Raw genomic sequence first — 21,559 nt, 5'->3', positions numbered from 1 at the left:
GTCAGAGAATCTGGAAGAATCTCTGTGCGTAAGGGTCAAGGCCGGAAAACCATACTGGGTGCCCGTGATCTTTGGGCCCTTAGACGGCACTGCATCACATACAGGCATGCTTCTGTATTGGAAATCACAAAATGGGCTCAGGAACATTTCCAGAGAACATTATCTGTGAACACAATTCACCGTGCCATCCGCCGTTGCCAGCTAAAACTCTATAGTTCAAAGAAGAAGCGCAGACGATTTCTCAGGGCCAAGGCTCATTTAAAATGGACTGTGGCAAAGTGGAAAACTGTTCTGTGGTCAGACGAATCAAAATTTGAAGTTCTTTATAGAAATCAGGGACGCCGTGTCATTCGGACTAAAGAGGAGAAGGACGACCCAAGTTGTTATCAGCGCTCAGTTCAGAAGCCTGCATCTCTGATGGTATGGGGTTGCATTAGTGCGTGTGGCATGGGCAGCTTACACATCTGGAAAGACACCATCAATGCTGAAAGGTATATCCAGGTTCTAGAGCAACATATGCTCCCATCCAGACAACGTCTCTTTCAGGGAAGACCTTGCATTTTCCAACATGACAATGCCAAACCACATACTGCATCAATTACAGCATCATGGCTGCGTAGAAGAAGGGTCCGGGTACTGAACTGGCCAGCCTGCAGTCCAGATCTTTCACCCATAGAAAACATTTGGCGCATCATAAAACGGAAGATACGACAAAAAAGACCTAAGACAGTTGAGCAACTAGAATCCTACATTAGACAAGAATGGGTTAACATTCCTATCCCTAAACTTGAGCAACTTGTCTCCTCAGTCCCCAGACGTTTACAGACTGTTGTAAAGAGAAAAGGGGATGTCTCACAGTGGGAAACATGGCCTTGTCCCAACTTTTTTGAGATGTGTTGTTGTCATGAAATTTAAAATCACCTAATTTTGCTCTTTAAATGATACATTTTCTCAGTTTAAACATTTGATATGTCATCTATGTTCTATTCTGAATAAAATACGGAATTTTGAAACTTCCACATCATTGCATTCCGTTTTTATTTACAATTTGTACTTTGTCCCAACTTTTTTGGAATCGAGGTTGTACATTAATGATTAATATTTCAAAAATATCAAATTTAATTCCCCTAGTTAATGAGTAATTTTCAGGAGTGCATTTAGAAAATGCGGTGATTTTCCCGCTACACAGTTCATTACTTTGAAAAATATCAGACAGTTGAAGGTAAACTCAGCAAAATCCCAAAACAGTACCGTTAAAAAGTAAAGGTCTGTTAGAGTTTCTAAAGCTTTCAGGTTTCAATGTTGGGGACATTGAGCCTCGTTTATCAGTCTTTTAGTAGAGTTGTGCGTTTGCAGAAGCTAAAGTGAACTAAAAATCATATTTATGCAAGTTGAAGCCAATTGTTTACATTAGTTCGTATTGTCTGTAAATTTAAACACACCAATTAATACCAAATTTCTCATGTAAATCAGGGGTGTAGCTAGGATGGTGTCACACACTGACCGGCAGCCTGAGTGCATTATGTAACAAAAAATAATTACCATTGCTAGTTTTCGGTAGCTTAGAAACTGGCTCTTCCATTATTACTGTTTCTTCCACGTTTTCTTGATGTTGTGTTCTAGAAACGACACTAAAACTTAGCTTCGAAACCACAAAATGCAACTTTGATGGAAAAAAAATATATAATAAATTGCTCACTTCTCTTCACGTTGAAAGAAGGAGGAACGTTTTGCTTGTTTTGACATGGCGAATTATTAACACAAGAGGAAATACTTGTAATTTGCAACTAAAAAGACTGCAGCTACACTGGCAGCTTGAACATGCTTTCTAGTGCGATTGTGTTGCGCTTGTGCAGAACGGTGTCAGTCCTGCGTGCCTTAGCACGTGCATCTGAAGGCACGCCTTGGGCACGCGCGCCTAACAAGCTCCGGCACGCACGCCGTTAACAAAGAACACTTGTCTTTAATCAGTGAACTATGTTTGGGCTATTTAAAGACCGCACCCATGCAAGGACGATGCGAAGTATTACGCCGCGTCTAGGAACGTGAAAAATCCAAAAAATAAATTTCTCCATTCGGAAAACCGGAGATTTTCAAGAGTTTTGTCAAATATCCGGATTAATCCGGGAGACTTTCATCCCTGAATAAGGGGTTAGGTGCCTTGCTCAAGGGCACTTCAGCTATTCCAGGGAATCAAACTAGCAACCTTTTGGTCCCAAAGCACCTTCTCTAACCATTAGGCCATGTCTTGCCCATTGTGTTTCTGACTTACCGGAAGACTGCTAACAAGTAGTAGCTGTGCAACACCTACAATGTACAACTGAAATAACTCCCAAGAAATTCACAAGATTTCTTTGAGCCTCATGTTTGTTTCGTTTTTTCACTCTTCGTTGAGAATTGTCATGGTTTTGTAAGCATTTCTTTGAGAGATTCATCTCATTATCTCTAGCTGCTTTATCCTGTTCTACAGGGTCGCAGGCAAGCTGGAGCCTATCCCAGCTGACTACGGGCGAAAGGCGGGGTACACCCTGGACAAGTCGCCAGGTCATCACAGGGCTGACACATAGACACAGACAACCATTCACACTCACATTCACACCTACGCTCAATTTAGAGTCACCAGTTAACCTAACCTGCATGTCTTTGGACTGTGGGGGAAACCGGAGCACCCGGAGGAAACCCACGCGGACACGGGGAGAACATGCAAACTCCGCACAGAAAGGCCCTCACCGGCCACGGGGCTCGAACCCGGGCCTTCTTGCTGTGAGGCGACAGCGCTAACCACTACACCACCGTGCCGCCCTATTTCAGAACAGAAATATTCTATGAAATTTAGAACAGGTACCTGTTGAGTATTTGGATGAAATAAAAAGCAGCTATATTACAGCTTACCAGCAATTTTGGTGTAGTGTTTATCATGGTTTAACATTGTTTGAAGCCTGATCAATGCAGTGTGTCCTATGTATAGTAGCACGTTCTCTAATCGCTCTGTAAAGTCCATGTGATCCGTGAGATGCCCCTGAGCACCAGCTGCAGGTACATAAGATGGTAGAGTGGGCATCTGCCCACAGAGTCGCTCGAAAGTATTCGCAAAAGTCAATCGGAGAGACACCACAAAGGGCAACTCAAGAACATCTGCCAGCAAGTCTGCACATGGCATCATGGGGTCATACAGAAGCACATCGAAGTGTGACTCTTTCAGCAAAGTCACAAGTTCTTTCTTAAACATTCCGTCACACACAACCTGTGTATAATGTGACATCCTGGATATCACGTTCCAAAACATGCCCAGCTTCTGAAACCTGCTGGCGTTCTGATCCAACCAGAGATTAAGAAGGTTTTGTGAAATGCTGTCCATCTCCTCGTAATCCATATCAACTTGAAAAGGCATGAAGTTGAACCGCTCCTTTCCGGGCTGTCTGACTGCACCTGAGGCAGAGTGTGAGAGAACTGTCACGCTGTGGTTCCGGTCCATGAGCTCCTCAACCATTGCGCGCATGTTGTGCCAGTGACTGTATTCACCAGGAAGCACCAGTACATTGCCACTGAGAGCTAGTTCAGAGAAGCTCAGCAGCAAAATTTGCAAGATCCAATATCTGTTCCTCATCACTGTAATGAATGAAATCATGACTAACATGTTTGGCAACCAACCTGTAGCTACTTGCCTGATCCGGGTTTTGCTCCGTGTAACTCACTTCAGCAAATAAACGCTTCTTTCAAGACGCTTCGTAGGCGTTGTCTTGAGGTGACGTCGACAAACTATCTTCCGCCTTACTTCCGTGTTTACGTTCAAGCGAAGCAGCGTGTGCCTCAGTGTTGCCAGATTGGGCGGTTTTAAGCGCATTTTGGCCGGGTTTTGAACATATTTTGGGCTGGAAAACGTCAGCAGTATCTGGCAACATTGCATGTTACGAGTTCGTAAGGAAATGCATCATATAACAACCATAACTGGGTATTGATCCAAAATGTATAAATCAAACAAGTTCTTCCAACAGTTATTTATTTGAGATTCAACAGAAATTTAACCTATGCATGTCAGTTTACACAACATCTCTCTGAACAGCACTTGAATGCAAACAGATCCAGAACAGATTAGGACACACATGAGGGGCAGATTTTCACTGTATGTGTATTGCAGATATACTTCTGACACTTGGTGCATGTATATTGGGTTTTTCTATCCATCTGGGGTCCACACACTGCACAGCGCTTCCTTTTGTTGACAGTCACAATCTTGCAAACCTGTGTGGGAACAGCACTGCACTGGTGGTTCCCACCAAGGGCCCATCTCTCTTTGTCTCTCTCTCTCTCACAGTCAGTCACTCACAAACACACACATATGCACACTCACAGAGAGAGAGAGAGAGAGAGAGAGAGAGAGGGCCAAAGACGAGAATAGGGAAATGAGAGGGGCACAAGAGCTATGATTTCCATACTTTCAATAGCCCGGGTCCAGTAGACCCGAACACCCTCTATGTAATACAAATGTGAAGGGGGTGGAAGCAAGGGGGGGGGTCAATGATTTTTTTGTCTGATTCATGTTCCTTGCACAAAATGAGCCAAAGCCAGTGAATCTCAGTGTGAAAAAACAATTCTTTATGTATTTTTTTTAAAGATGAAAACTGAAAACGGGTCCCACAGACCCGAACACGTTACAAGGGTTAAATTCTGTTACTGAAAGTGTGTTATGTTTACACTACAGTGAAGCACTGTGTGCACTTTACATTATTTTTTACTTAATACAAGAAATTAATGGATGCCAACATTTTTGCCAAAATGGTATTTGTGGCAGCAGGGGCGTGGTCAAGCGGCGGTCTGTGAATGGAGGGCGGAGTCAGGGAAGGTTTTTTTATTGTATTTTTTATTTCCAAAAACATTCAAAATACAAACAAATAGAGCACCATATATATATATATATATATATATATATATATATATATATATATATATACAGAACCAAAAAACATCAAAGAAGTAAAACACACACATAGCAATAAAGTAAAAAATATGAACAAGAAAGGGGCTACTTAACCCTTTGATGCAAAACATATGCACACCCCTTCTAATGCACAACATGGGTCAAAAATGACCCGCATTCATTTTCCAGGTTATTTCATGCTGACTGAGTTTTTCTTTGCTCTATCTTTTGAAATCAATTTATTTTATGATTGAATATTCCAAGTATTCTTTAAATATCTTGTTTTTAATTACCACAAATCATTAATTTATTTTTTTTCTTTCCTACTTTATGAACAAAAATACTTTTTATATTCCTACACATGGGTCATCCAAGTGTGATTTAAAATTAAATGTCTTAATACTATAATAATAATTTGTTTAAAGTAATTACTTTAGCAGTGAATGGGGCCAGTTATTTATTTATTAACTATGTAGTTAGCTAAGCCAACTACAATAAAATTAGCTAACTAAAGTAGAATATGTCAACAGCTCGGTAGCTAATAGTAATTACTTGTAACTTTCTGACAAGTAATCTACTCACTCTCAAGGGAACCGAAACATAATCCATTTTTTTCTAAGGTAATGTTAGAACAATTGAAAAACATTACTTCCATGTATGAGATGGGCAAAGAGCGCTGTGCTGAGCTGTGAAATGTCTGACACAAGCACAATTCACAGTTCCCACCAAACGCTGGAGTAAATGCATGCGGGTCGGTTCTGACCCATGTGTGTAAACTTGATGTAGAATTACAAAAGCTGTGCTTGTTCATAACTTAAGAAAGGGAAAATAAAAATGATGATTTGTGCTAAACAAAAACAAGATATTTACTGCATATTTGGAAAAGTAAATGACAAAATGAATTTATTTCAAAAGTATATCATAGAAACACTCAGCCATACATGAAATAACCTGGAAAATGAATGCAGGTCGTTTTTGACCCATGTTGTGCATTAGAAGGGTAGTGATACAAAAAGGGTTTTCATTCAAAAAGTAAGAAAGGAAAAAATAAAATAAGGATGTATGATGATCAAAAACAAGTTAATTGAGGAATACCTTGAATACTGAATGATGGAATTAATTTATTGCAAAGATATAGAAGATAAAAACTCAGCCGGGTCACTTTTGACCCATGTTTTGCATCAAAGGGTTAACTATCTTTACATATGTTAATCGAGTAAATCAAAGTCATCCAAAAAGGATATAAAATAACCAACATCCTTATTTTCAACTAACTTTAAAGATTTGTCAAAAAGCTTGAGGTCATTCTTCCAGTGTGTAACATAAGGTTTAGTTTTTTAAAAAAACGACATTTGTGAATAAAGTGTTTACCTAAAAGTAGTAAATTATTAATACCATATTCAATTTTGTTATTATTTAAAAACACTCCAAATTGAATTTCTTTAATGGATAAAGGGGCAAACTGAATCCCCCTAGACTGTAGCCAAGCCTGAAAATCAATCCAAAATCTTTGTATTAAATCACATAGAAAGAAAAGATGTTCCAAATCCTCCTCCTCTGTTTCACAAAACACACATTTACTAGTTTCAAACTAAAATTTCTTCTTAAGAAATTCTTTGGTTGGGTAAATTCTATTCAAAATTTTGAACTGTATTTCTTTCGCTTTGAAGGGAATTAGAAAGGAGAGATATTTAGTTCTAATCTTTTTAATTTCTACTGTTTCAAAATCTTCTAATATGTAATCTCTTTTGACAGAATTAGGAAAGCAAATATTTTGTAAGGAACGTCTTAATTTGTTATCGCACTTTTTATTACAAAATTCGACACCTTCAATCCAAAGTTGTCTCAGGAGTCAGGGAAGGTAAGTGGCGGAATCACTGCACCTGACAGGAATTAACCTGTGTTTGTGTGTCTTCCCCCATAGATTTACATAGAGACTAGATTCCTCACTGGGCACAGGGCGGCCATCTTACCACAGACAAGGGGTATGAAGACTTACGCAAGCACAGCACTCACATTATGATTTACAGGAAATCAAAGTACTGACTTTGATGACTAGATGATGTGTGTGTCTGTTTTAATTGTAGATGTTTATATCAGTATGTTTAGTTTTATTTTAACTGCACATTGGAGCCTAGTCAAATGAAATTTCAATCTTCTGTGCTCACATATATTGACTTTGACATGATAATCAGCTTTGAATGTTCTTTTTGTAAATGTAAAGATATCTTTTTATCCTTGGAAGTATAACCACATGTGATTAATTAAATGCTTTTTTTGTCACAAACTACCGTGAGTCGCTGTCACTGTTTTATACTATTACTTACTCGGGCAGTGCATTTGTTATTATGCTATGATGTGAGTTTACATTTGTTATTATGCTATGATGTGAGTTTACATTTGTTATTATGCTATGATGTGAGTGCATTAGGTTTTTGAGGTGGATGAAGTATTTCTGAAGTTTCAGAAGTAAGTAAGCTGTTTATTTAACTTTTGCTTCCCCTACGGCCCTCATCTCATTCATCTCATTATCTCTAGCCGCTTTATCCTTCTACAGGGTCGCAGGCAAGCTGGAGCCTATCCCAGCTGACTACGGGCGAAAGGCGGGGTACACCCTGGACAAGTCGCCAGGTCATCACAGGGCTGACACATAGACACAGACACCCATTCACACTCACATTCACACCTACGGTCAATTTAGAGTCACCAGTTAACCTAACCTGCATGTCTTTGGACTGTGGGGGAAACCGGAGCACCCGGAGGAAACCCACGCGGACACGGGGAGAACATGCAAACTCCACACAGAAAGGCCCTCGCCGGCCCCGGGGCTCGAACCCAGGACCTTCTTGCTGTGAGGCGACAGCGCTAACCACTACACCACCGTGCCGCCCCCCTACGGCCCTATCACATGTAAAAATATTTTCACTAAAAATTGGAAATAAATTGTATGGTTATTTGTCCTAAGGCCGCAGTTATCCATAAGTATGCAGTGTTAGGCTTCTCACAGCATAGGAATTTCAGCATGCATCCTGTCTTACAGTCTGTAGTATACTGAAATATTTTCGCCAAGCTATGCGTATTTTTTTAAAACATAAAATGATTATTCATCATTAGTATCATAAATACATACTTCCGTTTGTTTTTTTTATATAACAAACCAAACCGTTTGAATATCGATTGAAATTTGAGGAAGTTACGGTCATCTGAAAAGTACATATCGCTACCAACACAATGTAATGGGTAAGCCAGCTGTCTGAGGTAAGATGGCCGCCATGTGCGGACGTTGGGCTTCGTTGACAGGCAACGGGGACGAGGCATCTAGTCTTCTATGTAAATCTATGTCTTCCCCAGTGACCGCGCCCTATAAGAGGAGAGGGAGAGCGGAGGAAGGGCGCTCCATGTAGGGGTGGAGGGGAACGAGTTGGCTGACAAATATGCCAAAAGAGCAGCAAGTAGGGACAATATGGATATTAATATACAGTATAGTAAGGTTGAAGTCAAAAGCATCATTAAGGCCAGAGTACATGGGAGATGGCAGCACCTTTGGGAGAATGGGTTTTCTGGGAGACATCTTTTTAACATTCAGCCTGATTGGTTCACTTAATGCAAGACAGGAGGAAGTGGTATTGGCCAGGCTGAGAATTGGGCACTCCCATCTTAATAGTACTCTCTCTTTATTATGAGTAGGCATGCTGATGGTAACTGCGAGTATTCTGCATCACAAAGCCCAGAGACTGTAGAGCATGTTCTTATTCATTGTCAAAAATACTATCAAGAGAGACAGAATTTTATTGCCCAAGTCGAGGCCAATAATGCACCCTTTAATGTCAGAAATATCTTACAAAGAAGTAATGGGAAAATTTTAAGTTATTTGTTTACTTTTTTGAAAAACACAGGATTATTAAAACATATTTAATTTCTAGATAAGAAGCAACTCCTGTTCCACACTCTAGTCCAGCGGTGGCAGTAATACACCGAAACAGCTGTCAACCGCCATATAAATCAGAAGGAGAGAGAGAGGGAGAGAGAGGAAGGGAGCTCAAGGAAGGCAGTAATTGCTTCAGACTCCAGCTCAGCTCAGCTTTGATTAGCATTAGAACGTCCCAGTCAAAATCAAGGCAGGACATTTTGTATGAAATACAAAATAAAGCATTGATAAGATCAGCTATTGATTATGGTTGTATTACATATAGCTCAGCTTGTAAAACATCCCTTCTGAAGCTGGAAAGAATACAATTAAAGGCCATTAAAATAGCTTTGGGTGCTATTAAAACAACTCCTGCATGTGCTCTTCTGGTGGAGTCAGAGGAAACCCCACTTAATTTAAGGTTTAACAAGCTTTCTTTAATGTATTGGGTCAGACTGCAGGGCAGTATTAACAATCCAGCCATATCAGTACTTAAAGATTGCTGGGAATATTACAAGAAGCGTAATGGGTTTGGGTAGAACCTTGACAATACTGCAAACCAGTATGGTTTGAAGGAATTAACATACAGCCCTGCATTAGCTTTAAGTGGTGTCTCTCCATGGATTCTGCCTACCCCTGAGGTTAATATAGAACTGCTAGAGGTAAAGAAAGATTATCCAAATCAAAAGAGTTTTGCATTATTTTGCAAACAATACTTGACTTCTTCATTCTATGGATATCTCCAAATTTATACTGATGGATCAAAAGATGTATTAAGTGGTAAATGTAGCATTGGAATTTATATTCCAGAATTCAAAAAAACATATGGCTATAGACTGAATAATTTCCTATCAGTTTACTCAATTGAAATGGCTGGAATTCTTTCTGCATTAAGATGGATTGAAGAAATCAAACCACTCAAGTCAGTTATATGTACAGATTCAATGTCAGTTTTACAAAGTTTTTTATCAGGTAACTCAACAAGGGAAGACTTAGTAATTGAAGTTAAACATCTCTTAGCTCACATAAGGAATATGGGACTTACTATTGAGTTTTGTTGGGTACCAGCCCATATAGGAATTAAAGGCAATGAAATAGCAGACCACATAGCCAAAGAATCCATTGATAAAGAACAGATAGACATTCATATTCCATTGGGAAAAGGAGAAGCTAAAGCCTTAATTAAAACAGAGATTATGAAAAGATGGCAAAAAGAATGGGAAACAGAACCCAAAGGTAGACAATACTTTAATATGCAGAGTCAGGTATGGGGGAAAAGAATAACATCAATGGGATTTAACAGAAATGAGGAGGTAGTATATACAAGATTAAGACTGGGACACACAGGTCTTAACGCAACATTACAGATATTAGGTAAAAGTGATGGTCTTTGTCAAGGATGTAGAGTTAAGGAAGATGTTGAGCATGTTTTATTCCATTGTAGTAAATACAGTTCTCAAAGACAGAAATGGTTGGAGCTTGAAGCAGGTTCAGACATTCACAATACAGCGAAATAGAATTAAAGCACTAATCATTTATCTTAATGATACAGGTCTAATGAAAAGAATATAATTTTTTTTTGTAGCCTAGTAATCTGACATAGAATCTGTCCAGTCCCTTCACACACTCCTGTACAGTAGGTGGCGGTATACACAGATTGTGACAATCTGCCATTAAAAAGAAGGAGGAGGAGGAAGGGAGCTACTCCCTAACCTAGAGACTTGTGCATGTGTGTAGTCAAGGCTGAAAAGCTATAATAAACGGGTTTTTGAGAACTCAGTTCTGGCCTGCCGTGCTTCTGTGCTCCACCCACCTAGAACACTTGCTACAGTATTTTATTTTCCATTGTTTAGGCAGCTTCAGCATCATACTGAGATTCTGTTCAAATTGTTTTTTTTCTTCTATGAAGCCTGAGCCATTTATTTTATTAGTTTATAATTGTTGTTTAATTTAGTCTTCAGGAGAGACTGCCTGCACACAGTACTAGTATTAATAGTTTTTTTTTTCCTTACATGAAAGCTGAAGCATTTATATTATATTTTAAGGTAACTTCATGTTGTGCTGTGAGGTTCTCTGCACTTTAACTTTTGAACCAACAGGTGCATTTGGATAAGTAAAGCCTATTTTTCTGCATTTTTGTAGTCCTGGTAATCTTTTATATTGGTAAAGTTGTTTATAGGACAATTTCTCAGTGTCTTTGTTTTTTTTAATCAATAATTTTTCAGTAATAACTTAATATTTAACATATCACTCAATTTTAATCACAAAAAGAGAAAAATCGCAACAATTTCTCGCAACTTTCACTTCCTCCCGCAATGTAATCGCAACAAAAACCTAAAAAACACCGCAACTTTCATCGCAATTTTTTGGAAAACCCCCCGCAACATCAGACATTTACTTGAGTAACTTTTTAGATAAATTGTACTCTTAAGAGTTGTTTTGTTGCAAAATACACTACCGTTCAAAAGTTTGGGGTCACCCAGACAATTTTGTGTTTTCCATGAAAAGTCACACTTTTATTTACCACCATAAGTTGTAAAATGAATAGAAAATATAGTCAAGACATTTTTCTGGCCATTTTGAGCATTTAATCGACCCCACAAATGTGATGCTCCAGAAACTCAATCTGCTGAAAGGAAGGTCAGTTTTATAGCTTCTCTAAAGAGCTAAACTGTTTTCAGCTGTGCTAACATGATTGCACAAGGGTTTTCTAATCATCCATTAGCCTTCTGAGGCAATGAGCAAACACATTGTACCATTAGAACACTGGAGTGAGAGTTGCTGGAAATGGGCCTCTATACACCTATGGAGATATTGCACCAAAAACCAGACATTTGCAGCTAGAATAGTCATTTAGCACATTAGCAATGTATAGAGTGGATTTCTGATTAGTTTAAAGTGATCTTCATTGAAAAGAACAGTGCTTTTCTTTCAAAAATAAGGACATTTCAAAGTGACCCCAAACTTTTGAACGCTAGTGTACGTTTTACTCTTACTTGAGTAATATTATTCTAAAGCAACAATACTCTTACTTGAGTAACGTTACTATTTTGGCTACTCTAAGATTACTCACTTCTGGGTAGAAAATAAGAATATAAATGTATGTGTGTTCCTTTGACTTATTTTTGTAAAGATTTAATTTATTGTTGTGGTAGTTAAAGTTTAAAGTACATGAATTTGCTGATTATTATTATTATTGTTATTATTACTGTATTCCTAATTCTATTTCAAAATGTTGCTTTCCACATATTTTTTAATCTTTATTGCCACAATAGAAAGAGCAGGGTGAGAGAGGAGACAGTGGACCAGAGGCCAACAGGGATGATTATGCAGGGTCACAGGTGAGAAGAGAATATAACTAGCTATGTCACAACTACTATTCTTAATTCTATTTGTAAATTTTACTTTGCACATTTACTATCTATATTATTGCAGGAGAAATTGTAACTGGCTAAAGAAATGTATATAGGATAAGAGTGACACTAAGATTAGCATTTCCACTGCTATTTCAGAACTCGTCTTATTTATACTAAATGTTTTTTTGTCTGTGTTGCAATAGGCAGCACAGGGAGGAGGTCATGTGTCAGGGGAGAGACCAGGCTGCAGCATTGACAGGCAGGGAGAGGCTTCAGACAGAAATACAGCAGAGGATGGATCTTCTGTGGCCACTTTAAAACCACATCAGCCAGATCCTAAGACCATTGTGTCTCAGAAGTTGGCAGACAAAACTCTAAAATTTCAGAGACAATGGTATCAGGTTCCCTGGTGCTGTGCTGTTTGTGGTTATGTGGTTCTTTAGCTGCTAAGGAGAGGTGCAATTGAATGCGAGAGGATGATAAATCACTCAGTAGACCTCTGAACAATTTGTCCCCCTCACTTCTAAAATGATGGCTACGCCCCTGACCGAGGTCTTGAAAGTACTATTCAAGGCCGAGGTCACGGTATTTCACCATACGGACCGACCTTAAGCTGGTAAATAATATATTTATTTTTTCTTTACCAAATTCTAACAGAAAACGAGAGCGCCCGAAAGGGAAAACCGAGCCGAGCCACCATTTTGAATCCTCATTCACGGCTGTAATGTAAATGGCTTCCTCCTCGGTATACAAGTGCACTTCCATGGCAGGAAAAAAAACTACATTTTGCCGCCTATGTAGTCCCCTATTTATACAAGTCATTCAGAATTCAGCAATGTTTTTGCTCTACCAAAGTTATACAGTATTATGACCTTTATATTGCATAAATAAAGTCATTTGGTGAAACTTTGAAGAAGAGATTGTACTGGTTTAAAGTTTTTACCTAACATAATATTACGTATTAGGATAACATGGTCCAAAATGGGCCGCATTAACTAATGAGATCAAACTGTTAGCAAGTTAGAGGTTTTTAGCTTTCTCCTGAAATGTTTTATTTTATTTTGTCTTCCTCAGGGTAGTAAAACTCGCTTTCGCTGTGAACACTGTCGCTATCCATGCTGTAAAATTAATGCTATTTTGAATCCTCATTCACGGCTGTAATGCAAATGGCTTCCTCCTTGGTATACAAGTGCACTTCCATGGCAGGAGAAAAACTACATTTTGCATCCTATGTAGTCCCCTATTTATACAAATAGGAGTCACTGAGGATTCAGCCATGTTTTTGCTCAGTGTTAGCAAATTAGAGGTTTTAAGCTTTCTCCTGAAATGTTTTCTTTATTTCTTCTTCCTCAGGGTAGTAAAACTTGCTTTCGCTGTGAAGACTGTCATTATCGCTATCCATGCTGCTATTCTCCTGAGAAATGCTGGCAAAAATTAAGATTTTTGATAATCTTATAAATAAATCTTATTTAAAAAAAAAAGATAGATGTTGACAAAAAAATGCTACTATGTTTGTTATTGCGAATGAGCGAGTCGCCAGAGGTCCGTAACCAGGGTCCGTACCGTAGGATACGGACCCGCTCGCCAGCCAATCAAAGCGCAGGATTTGGACCACGAAAAAAATACTATATGATATTATATAACGCAGGGCAGCATGGTGGTGTAGTGGTTAGTGCTGTCACCTCACAGCAAGAAGGTCCAGGTTCGAGCCCCGTGGCCGGCGAGGGCCTTTCTGTGCGGAGTTTGCACGTTCTCCCTGTGTCCACGTGGGTTTCCTCCGGGTGCTCCAGTTTCCCCCACAGTCCAAAGACATGCAGGTTAGGTTAACTGGTGACTCTAAATTGACCGTAGGTGTGAATGTGAGTGTGAATGGTTGTCTGTGTCTATGTGTCAGCCCTGTGATGACCTGGCGACTTGTCCAGGGTGTACCCCGCCTTTCACCCGTAGTCAGCTGGGATAGGCTCCAGCTTGCCTGCGACCCTGTAGAACAGGATAAAGCGGCTACAGATAATGAGATGAGATGAGATTCTAATATGTTAGTCTCTACAGTATGATAAAGTAGCAACTCCTTCACAGGGACTTATGGATGCTCCACATAATCTATACCTCATAATAAACTGATTAAAAATGTGTTGTTTAACAAAGAAAAATATATAATCAAAAATATGGTGACGTATTCTGTCAGGATGTAACATTTATGTCTTATTTAGGTAACATTTATGAAGGAGTCTCCAGTGTCAATACTTTGTGACCATCAATAAATTTTTGACAACAGCAAAGTTTTCAGGATACAGGTTTCCACCTTCTGGCATTTTTTGTCTTTTATCTTATTAGAGACTGAAAATGAGACAGTGGTGATTGAACTAGTGTTTATAGCTGCTATAATGTAAGTGATAACAGGAACTAACTCGTCTTGTGGACGTTCCACAGGGTATGCCATCGGCAGGCTTGTAGTACTCGAGTCCGACTCATGCCCTAATTTTAAGGACTCGTGACTCAACTTGGACTTGAGCACTGATGACTTGGACTCGGACTCATGCATTAACTGCATTCACACTTGTAAATTGGAGATGAGGACTCTGATTTTTTTCCTTACATTTTGTAACATGCCATAATAATTTGGCATAAGATATTTATATCTACATTCATTTTTGTACTAGTTTCATGCAAGTTTGTCACACCTGCGCGCCTTGGTGTGTACATCAGATAGACTCTCAGGCACGCTCCGGACAGCGCACGCGCCGAGCGGACTCTTGCATGCACAGTAAATGACTCGCACCTGCACAGGATTAAGGCGCAATCGATATAAAAACTGTGAAAATGCACTTACTTTGCGAAATATTGAATTGTGTTGCTGACACATTACCGAGCCTTATTTCCTTGTTTGGTTTCCTGATCCCTGATTTCCTGTTTCTTGTCTTCGATTCTGCCGAGTCTACGATAGCCTGTTTGTGCCTCACTCGACCTATTGCCTGTTTCACTGTTTTACGATTTTGCCTGCCGTTCTGGATTGTTTACCTGTCTTCACTTGTATTAACAAACACACCTTCTACACTTACATCCATCTCCCAACCATCTCTGACAGAATACTTCACACTCCCTGACAAAGAGACGCACATTCACCTGTTCATACGCCATGTTCAGGAACAAACTAATGTTAATGGCGCTGAAACAACCACCGTCAAATGGTGCGGTTGGAGTCTTGTTCTCGGACTCAACTCAATTTTTTTTAAATGACTTGGACTTGACTCGGACTTGAGACTGGACTCAGACTCAAGGTTTATCGACTCGATTACAACACTGTCCATCAGTCCCACCCAGACAGCATGGCCAATTTCACTCCACTGACCCCAGCCACAGATGGCTGTGGCATCGTTGGTATTTGCACTTGCAAAATCCGAATGGTATGGGCGGCACGGTGGTGTAGTGGTTAGCACGGTCGCCTCACAGCAAGAAGGTTCTGCGTTCGAACCCAGCAGCCGGCGAGGGCCTTTCTGTGTGGAGTTTGCATGCTCTCCCTGTGTCTGCGTGGGTTTCCTCCGGGTGTTCCGGTTTCCCCGACAATCCAAAGACATGCAGTTAGGTTGATGTGGGGCGGCCTTGGGCTGAGGTGCCCTTGAGCAAGGTACCGAACCCCTGACTGCTCCCCGGGTGCTCTGGTGTGGCTGCCCACTGCTCTGGGTGTGTGTGCGCGTGTGTTCACTGCTTCAGATGGGTTAAATGCAGAGGATGAATTTCACTGTGCTTGAAGTGTGCATGTGACAAATAAAGGTTTCTTCTTAGAGTAACGAGACTGATGGCGTATCTCACCAGAAATGGCGTATCTCACAAGAAATTATCTAAAGTGGGCCACCTTGTGCAATAAATGTTGCAAGCTAAATACACTGTATATAAAACTATATATACACAATTTTTATATATATATATGAGTGATTCCACGCTTATGGGTACTGAAATGGGGACATGAACTTATTTTTAAAAATTCACCTAAAACCATTTCTTTTTTTACCATCAGGTCACAAAACATGTAATCTTTAATGAATGATATGTTAAAAGATAACGTTAATTTTCTGAGATGTAATAAAAACATATTTATATGCCAAAGTCAAGCCTATGAGTTCCAAAATGATGTTTGTTACATTACTTCTGTTACGATTGTCCATCTCGCGTCTGTTACAAATTAATTACAATCTAGCTATATACCATGTTAATCTTATTGAAAGAATGTGTATGTTTATTCTACTACACATGTTTATTAATTATATTTGCTAAAACATCACCTTCCTATGTTTCAAAAAGTAATTCTACATTGTTAAAATTGAGAATATATATGTCCACAACACTTCTGTTACGTTCTGACTTTGGCATATAAATATGTTTTTATTACATCTCAGAAAATTAAAGTTATCTTTTAACATATCATTCATTAAAGATTACATGTTTTGTGACCTGATGGTAAAAAAAGAAATGGTTTTAGGTGAATTTTTAAAAATAAGTTCATGTCCCCATTTCAGTACCCATAAGCGTGGAATCACTCATATATATATACTATATAATATAGTGTATATAATATCTACCCTAGGAATACTGACCTTTTTGCCAGAAAGAATCTAAAATGTTGAGGAATTGAACGAGAAGTAATTTTTGTTGAACTGCTCATTAAGAATTACTTAGTCCATAACTTCATTAATAATTGTAATTAAGCAACTCTGGGTAGAAGTCATATACACCCTAGGTACCCCTACCTTCATGCCAGAAAGAATCAAAATCGGTGAAGAAGCTATTTGTGTGGAAACTGCTTGATAGGGCTTAATTACTCCATATCTTCATTATTAATTGCAATTATCAGGGATGAGAATGAAAAATATTTAACAAGTCTGAAAAAACCAGGGCGGGGCCCAGGGGGGCGGGGCCCATGGCCCAGGGGGCGGGACCCGTAGCCCAAGGGGGCGGGGCCCATAGTCCAAGGGGGAGGGGCCAAGGGGTTCCAGGGGCTAATGATTTTTGGCTATTATTTATTTATTTATTTATTTTACCCCAAAACCATTAATTTTATCAGCAAAAAGTTGCAATGTATTTGGAAATAAATTCCCCTTCTTGGTGGACTACCAGGTGAAAATGATTAATATGGTACAAGAGACTTGTTTTTAATCAATTCACATTTGATGATTTCAAAAAATCAATGCACCTTTTAATATAAACGAGCTCTACAGTATTATATTTCTGCATTTTTGCTATTCATGTCTTTGAATACTCTAATCCTTTACAGTGAAGTGCAAACCAGAAAAAAGTTCTGTCATATAATTCTCTGAAGCTTTCTTCTGATGCTATCATGGTAGCAGGAGGTCTTGCATATTAACACTAGAAGTTCCACCATTTTTCTGTCTACCTAGAAGACCCACATAGGGGCCATTTGGCCCGACCGCTTTTCTCTAATACACTAATCACTCATTTTGTTATGGTAATGAGGCTGTTAGTGCAATGGCAGCAATGGCAGTGCCAGGATTGTGAGTGACTGCTCAAATGTATTTCACTCATAATGCATGGTTTTTCATTCTTTGTAAATATGCTTGGGTTTCTTTTTTTTTTTTTTTTGACTATTTTTAGCACACAAAAATAACAATTACTTCTGCAACAACCCTCCACACCAAAACTGGGAAAAAAGTTGCTTTTTCATTCTTTGTAAATATGTTTTGTTTTGTTTTTTTTAACAATAAATGTCAGTGTGTTGATCCCTCCCTTCCTTCCTGTTGATCCTTTCCACTGCATACAGCTCAGTCCAGTTTAAGTCTTTATGGCTATGTTCACTGAGGTATTTATCCATCTCAGAACTAAAGCTTGCTCTCAAAAGAACCTCCTAAGCTGTAAGATGTGTCCCCTCCCCCACACAAGTTCAAATGGCTCCGGCCGTGTGCCACTAACAGCCACATTTCCATAACAAAATGAGTGTCCACAATATTTCCATAACAAAATGAGTGTCCACAGGGGGGACTTGGGGCCAATTGGCCCTCTTGTGGGTTTTCTAGGTAAAAAGGCCAAATGGCCCCTAAGCAGGCAACATTCAACATCACTCATCACTTCCCTTTCAACTGTTGTGTGTACTAACTAGGTTTTATCTGGTCAGGATGCTGTGTAATGTAATGCATACACCATACGGTCAATTTGAAGATTGAGATGGTGATTTTGAGTTAAAGAACAGGCATGTACAATGGGCATTACAAATTGGAAAATTTTTTTTAAATCAAAAACTATAAGTTCATCTCGGCCTAAAAAAATGTGGGCAGACGCTCCCGCGCGGCACATCCTAGCAATTCCCCCCCATGAAATGAGCAATAAGTAGGAGAGTTATACACGGTATCATACCTAAAATTTTATCAGAAATATAGATATGATACTATGATTCTCCCCAACATGCTACATTAGACAAGCTAACCTCATTTATAAAAAGATACACACTTATATATGACGTGTATTTGATATATATGATGTATATTCATACATTGTTACTTTACGGAAATCTTCAGTAAGTTTGGTCTTTTCATGACAGCCTGTTGTAGACCTATAATGCACATGAAATGACACTCCTCACCTCAACATGTCCTTTACAATCATTTAAGCCACCATGGGCAATGCTGAAACCACTGCTGCAAACAGTACATCGCGCGAAACTGTCATTATTTTCTACCCTTATTAGACAGGGAGATTCTTTTGTGTAATCTGAGCTGAAGTGGGTTTTGTACTTTCGTTTTTTGGGGCGCGCGCTCTCTCTCTGCTATGCCGGTCGGTCCTCGAGAAAAGGGATAAAAGCCCGCCCACACTGAAAGCTGATTGGCTTATTTTGCTGAGTAACCCAATCAGGATGCACTTTGTCTGGCATGCGCTACATGAACAGGCACACAGGCAGTGTTGCCACATTGGGTGGTTTTAAGTGCATTTTGGCGGGTTTTGAACATATTTTGGGCTGGAAAACGTCAGCAATATCTGGCAACACTGCACACAGTGTCCCTCACGCGCGCACATTCTAAGGCCAATTTATGCTGACAACCCAGTCCTCGCAGATAGCGTCGCAGACAGTGTCTGCGTAGCCCCCCCACCTTCGCAGACGCTCTGCGCGCACCTCCCAAAAATTGTGACCACCGCAGAAGCCTCGCAGACAGCGCCGCAGACAAGAGGGCTCTGATTGGTCTACTCTACATCCGCTGTACACGCACTTCCGCTTCCCTACTTTCCCGGTTTGGTTTGTTTTCACGACCGGCATTTTTAAAAACACGAGCGAAGATGGAGCAGCATGAAGAGCGGTTGATCGAGGAAGTGAGGAAGTACGTACATCTATACGACTCCAGTTCTAGTCATTTATAAAAAAAAAGTTCTAGTCATTATAAGTAACCGGAGGATAAACACTCCACTAACCACACCCACCAACTACTCCTAGCGACTTCGCGCCCCCTTGCGTTGTGCCGGTGAATAACATTGCGCACGCCTATTATCCCCGCTCAACAATAAATTACAACTGTCTGCGAAAAGCTATCTGCGAAAGCCTTGTCGCACAAGCATGCAGAGGCCTTAAGATGCGTGATGCAGACCTTAATGTTGCGCGCGCACGCTCTTGCTCGCTTCTATCAATATGCAGGAGACTCCCGGAAGTTCTGGGAGACTTGGGATGTCTGCGTTATAAGGTGACCACAGATCGTTAATCATACCCCCCAAAAATTTCTCAACGGATTTACATCGATCTCAAAAACGATCATTTTGGTCTGAAAAAGTCGGAAATCCGTCGATCGGCGGAAAATTCTCATCCCTGAATTATGCAAATTTGGGTAGAAGCGATATGCACCCCAGGGAGACCTACTAACCTGCCGAAAAGAATAAAAATCAGTGAAGAATTGAGAGAGAAGAACCGATTTTCATGAAATGTGGACAACGCCGGACGGACAACAGACAACACATGATGGCATAAATTCATCACCTGTTGGCCAGATGAGCTAATAAATAATGCTACACTCAACGTCCATTCTATTAAGTCACTGCTGCATAAACTGATTTATATAATGTATGTAATCATTGATATGCAGAAGTTATCTGTAAGGAGACGTTTCTTTAACATTAATGGAAGGAGTCTCCAGTGTCAGTGCTTTGTCGCAGTCAGTCAATTTTTTCAAAATCATGAAATGTTAAACTTGATAAGAGATACTGGGATCCACACTTACCCATGATCTCTGTATATAAATGATCCCACTTTAGTGTACCCAGAAGTGTCACCACAAAATCCTGAAAAAGATTAAACAACATATTTTTCACCCTCTGTGGGAAATCCATCTGATCTGTGTAGCCTAAGCCGACTGATGGAACATAAGAAGGTGGCGTTGGGAGCTGCCCACAGAGTCGCTCCATAGAACTCCCAAAGTTGAACCTCAGACTGAGGATAAACGGCAGGTTCAGTTTCAGAGCCAGGAGGTCACCACACATAAATACGGGATCCATCAGAAGAACGTCAAACTGTTCCTTTCTCCATTTCTCCAGCAAATCTTCACGTGCAAAAAGCGCCCTGCATAGTGCATGATTCTTCTCTATGGTCACTTCAATGACCTCCTTGAGCGTCAGATAAGCCTGGATCATGTCATGTTCCACATTATGGATCCAGAACTTCAAAAAATTATCAAAGTGATTACTGAACTCCTGTTTTGTGAACGGCACCTGTAGGATCTCCACGTTGTAGCCCGGAGACTGATCTGTCTTTACAGATGGTGTAGCACTGTGGGTAACGACTGTCACATTGTGTCCTCTTGCTATAAGCTCGTCTATGATGACTTTGACATTAAGCCAGTGGCTGAATTCTGCTGGCCAGACGAGGATCTTCCCTGCTGTTACGTGCAGCAGAGTCTGGTTCAGACCGAGCAGGAGGAGAAAGCAAAGAGCAGTTCTCTCACATGCACCCATGATGGAAGGACGATCAGGCTTCTCAGCTCACACCCTCTTCTTCAGATGTAGAGACAGGGACGAAATAGCTTGTGAGAGATCACAAATCCATAAATGCACCTTTACGCAATCTCCCATAAAGGATAAATAAGGACAGCGGTACTTTGGACTTTATCCTCGATAGTCCCACAGCATTCAGTGAACTTGGCACATTATTTTCCCAACACACATTAGCTATAGTTTATGCTCATTTCTACTTACCGTATAAGCTAGTCTAGATCAAGATAAACAACTGTCTATTAGAACCTACTCTAAGTACCTTGTATAATATTGCAGTTATTAGCATTTGAGTGTAATATTCTCTAAATCGATTGTGTTGAAAGTCTTGCTATGCTGTGACCAGAACACCAAGAGATTATGTCAAAAAATGATCTGGAAAAACTTATACATGCCTTCATCTCT

General features: G+C 39.9%; 1 protein-coding gene across 1 annotated transcript in view; it reads right to left on the bottom strand.

Moving 5' to 3' along the window:
* LOC132875918 (UDP-glucuronosyltransferase 2C1-like) overlaps positions 1-3,645 on the bottom strand; it is a 39,009-nt gene extending 35,364 nt beyond the window's left edge. The window contains exon 1 of the mRNA XM_060913071.1: positions 2,893-3,645. Coding sequence (XP_060769054.1) covers positions 2,893-3,637 — 745 coding nt within the window. The 5' untranslated portion in view covers positions 3,638-3,645. The remainder of the gene's footprint in view (positions 1-2,892) is intronic.
* Between the last annotated feature and the right edge of the window lie 17,914 nt (positions 3,646-21,559).

This window comes from Neoarius graeffei, chromosome 28 (genome assembly GCF_027579695.1).
Source record: "Neoarius graeffei isolate fNeoGra1 chromosome 28, fNeoGra1.pri, whole genome shotgun sequence".
Lineage (NCBI taxonomy): Eukaryota > Metazoa > Chordata > Actinopteri > Siluriformes > Ariidae > Neoarius > Neoarius graeffei.
This window is presented reverse-complemented; position numbering and strand designations above follow the sequence as displayed.